We start from the raw sequence: 1,067 nt of genomic DNA, 5'->3' as shown, positions 1-1,067 counted from the left end.
ACACATTTTTCACAGGGCTGAAGGATGCTGAGGATTACACATTGACTTGGGAAGAATTTTCACACCAAATACTTAAAGAAAAGTCACAATTAAAGATGAAGGCTCCAAGGTACCTTGCGCTTCTTTAATTTCCATTTTTTCAGACATTTTGCCTTTTTTGTCCATCTTGGCATCCGGAAGATGATAAACCCGTGCTCGAGCATTGACAAACATCGAGGTGCTGGAGTCCAGGAAGAGCCAACCTGACATGGAAAGTAAAAAAAAAAAAAAAGCACTCAATGTAGGATGAATTGTGAAGACACCCCGATGGTCACGTGCTCTATGTATCCGCCTGCCCGCCATCTTGTTCTCCTCCGAACCACACCTTCTCCCTTACGGAGGCCTCAGTCACAGTTTGGTTAGATCAGTGGGCTTTCAAAGTGGGGCCTGCTGATCTCTGGGGGCCACCAACATGTGTTCAGGGAGTCTGGACCTCAAAACGATCCTCATACAAATACTAACTCATTACTTGACTTTTCCCCCCATTGGGTTGACATTTCCAATAATGGTGTGAAAGCACTGGTGGGTGACACTGTGGGTACCTGAGCATAATCAAGGCAATGGAATCGAAGTGTACTAGTAGTCAATGTAGTTTTCATTGCTATGCATTCGTAGCTTATTACTTAAGGTCTCTGACGAAGCAATAAAAACTTAATTGCAGGAGCGCCTGGATGGCTCAGCTGGTCGAGGGTCTGACTCCTTATTTCTGCTCAGGTCATGATCTTGAGGTTGTGCAACTGAGCTCCACATCAGGCTCTGCACTAAGCATGGAGCCTGCTTAATATTCTCTCTCTCTCTCTGACCCCTTTCCCTTCTTGTTTGCTTGCTTGCTCTCTCTCTCTCTCTCAAATAAAATAATTTTTAAAAGTAAAAAAAAAAGGGGCGCCTGGGTGGCTCAGTTGGTTAAGCCTCCGGCTTCGGCTCAGGTCAGATCTCACGTTCGTGGGTTCGAGCCCCACGTCAGGCTCTGTGCTGACCGCTGGCTCAGAGCCTGGAGCCCGCTTCCAGTTCTGTGTCTCCTCTCTCTG

General features: G+C 46.8%; 1 protein-coding gene across 2 annotated transcripts in view; it reads right to left on the bottom strand.

The window, feature by feature from the left end:
- Positions 1–1,067, bottom strand: part of ERCC4 (ERCC excision repair 4, endonuclease catalytic subunit) — a 30,378-nt gene that overhangs the window by 15,738 nt on the left and 13,573 nt on the right. Inside the window, exon 6 of one of the 2 annotated variants that reach the window (XM_029949125.1) lies at positions 114–242. The exons of the other annotated variant lie outside the window; for it this stretch is intronic. Within the exon in view, the coding sequence (XP_029804985.1) occupies positions 114–242 (129 nt within the window). The remainder of the gene's footprint in view (positions 1–113; positions 243–1,067) is intronic. 2 annotated transcript variants of the gene reach the window in all.

The sequence above is a fragment of the Suricata suricatta genome, chromosome 8 (assembly GCF_006229205.1).
Source record: "Suricata suricatta isolate VVHF042 chromosome 8, meerkat_22Aug2017_6uvM2_HiC, whole genome shotgun sequence".
NCBI classification, from domain to species: Eukaryota; Metazoa; Chordata; class Mammalia; order Carnivora; family Herpestidae; genus Suricata; species Suricata suricatta.
The sequence above is the reverse complement of the archived record's forward strand: the minus strand, read 5'-3'. Positions and strand labels throughout refer to the sequence as shown.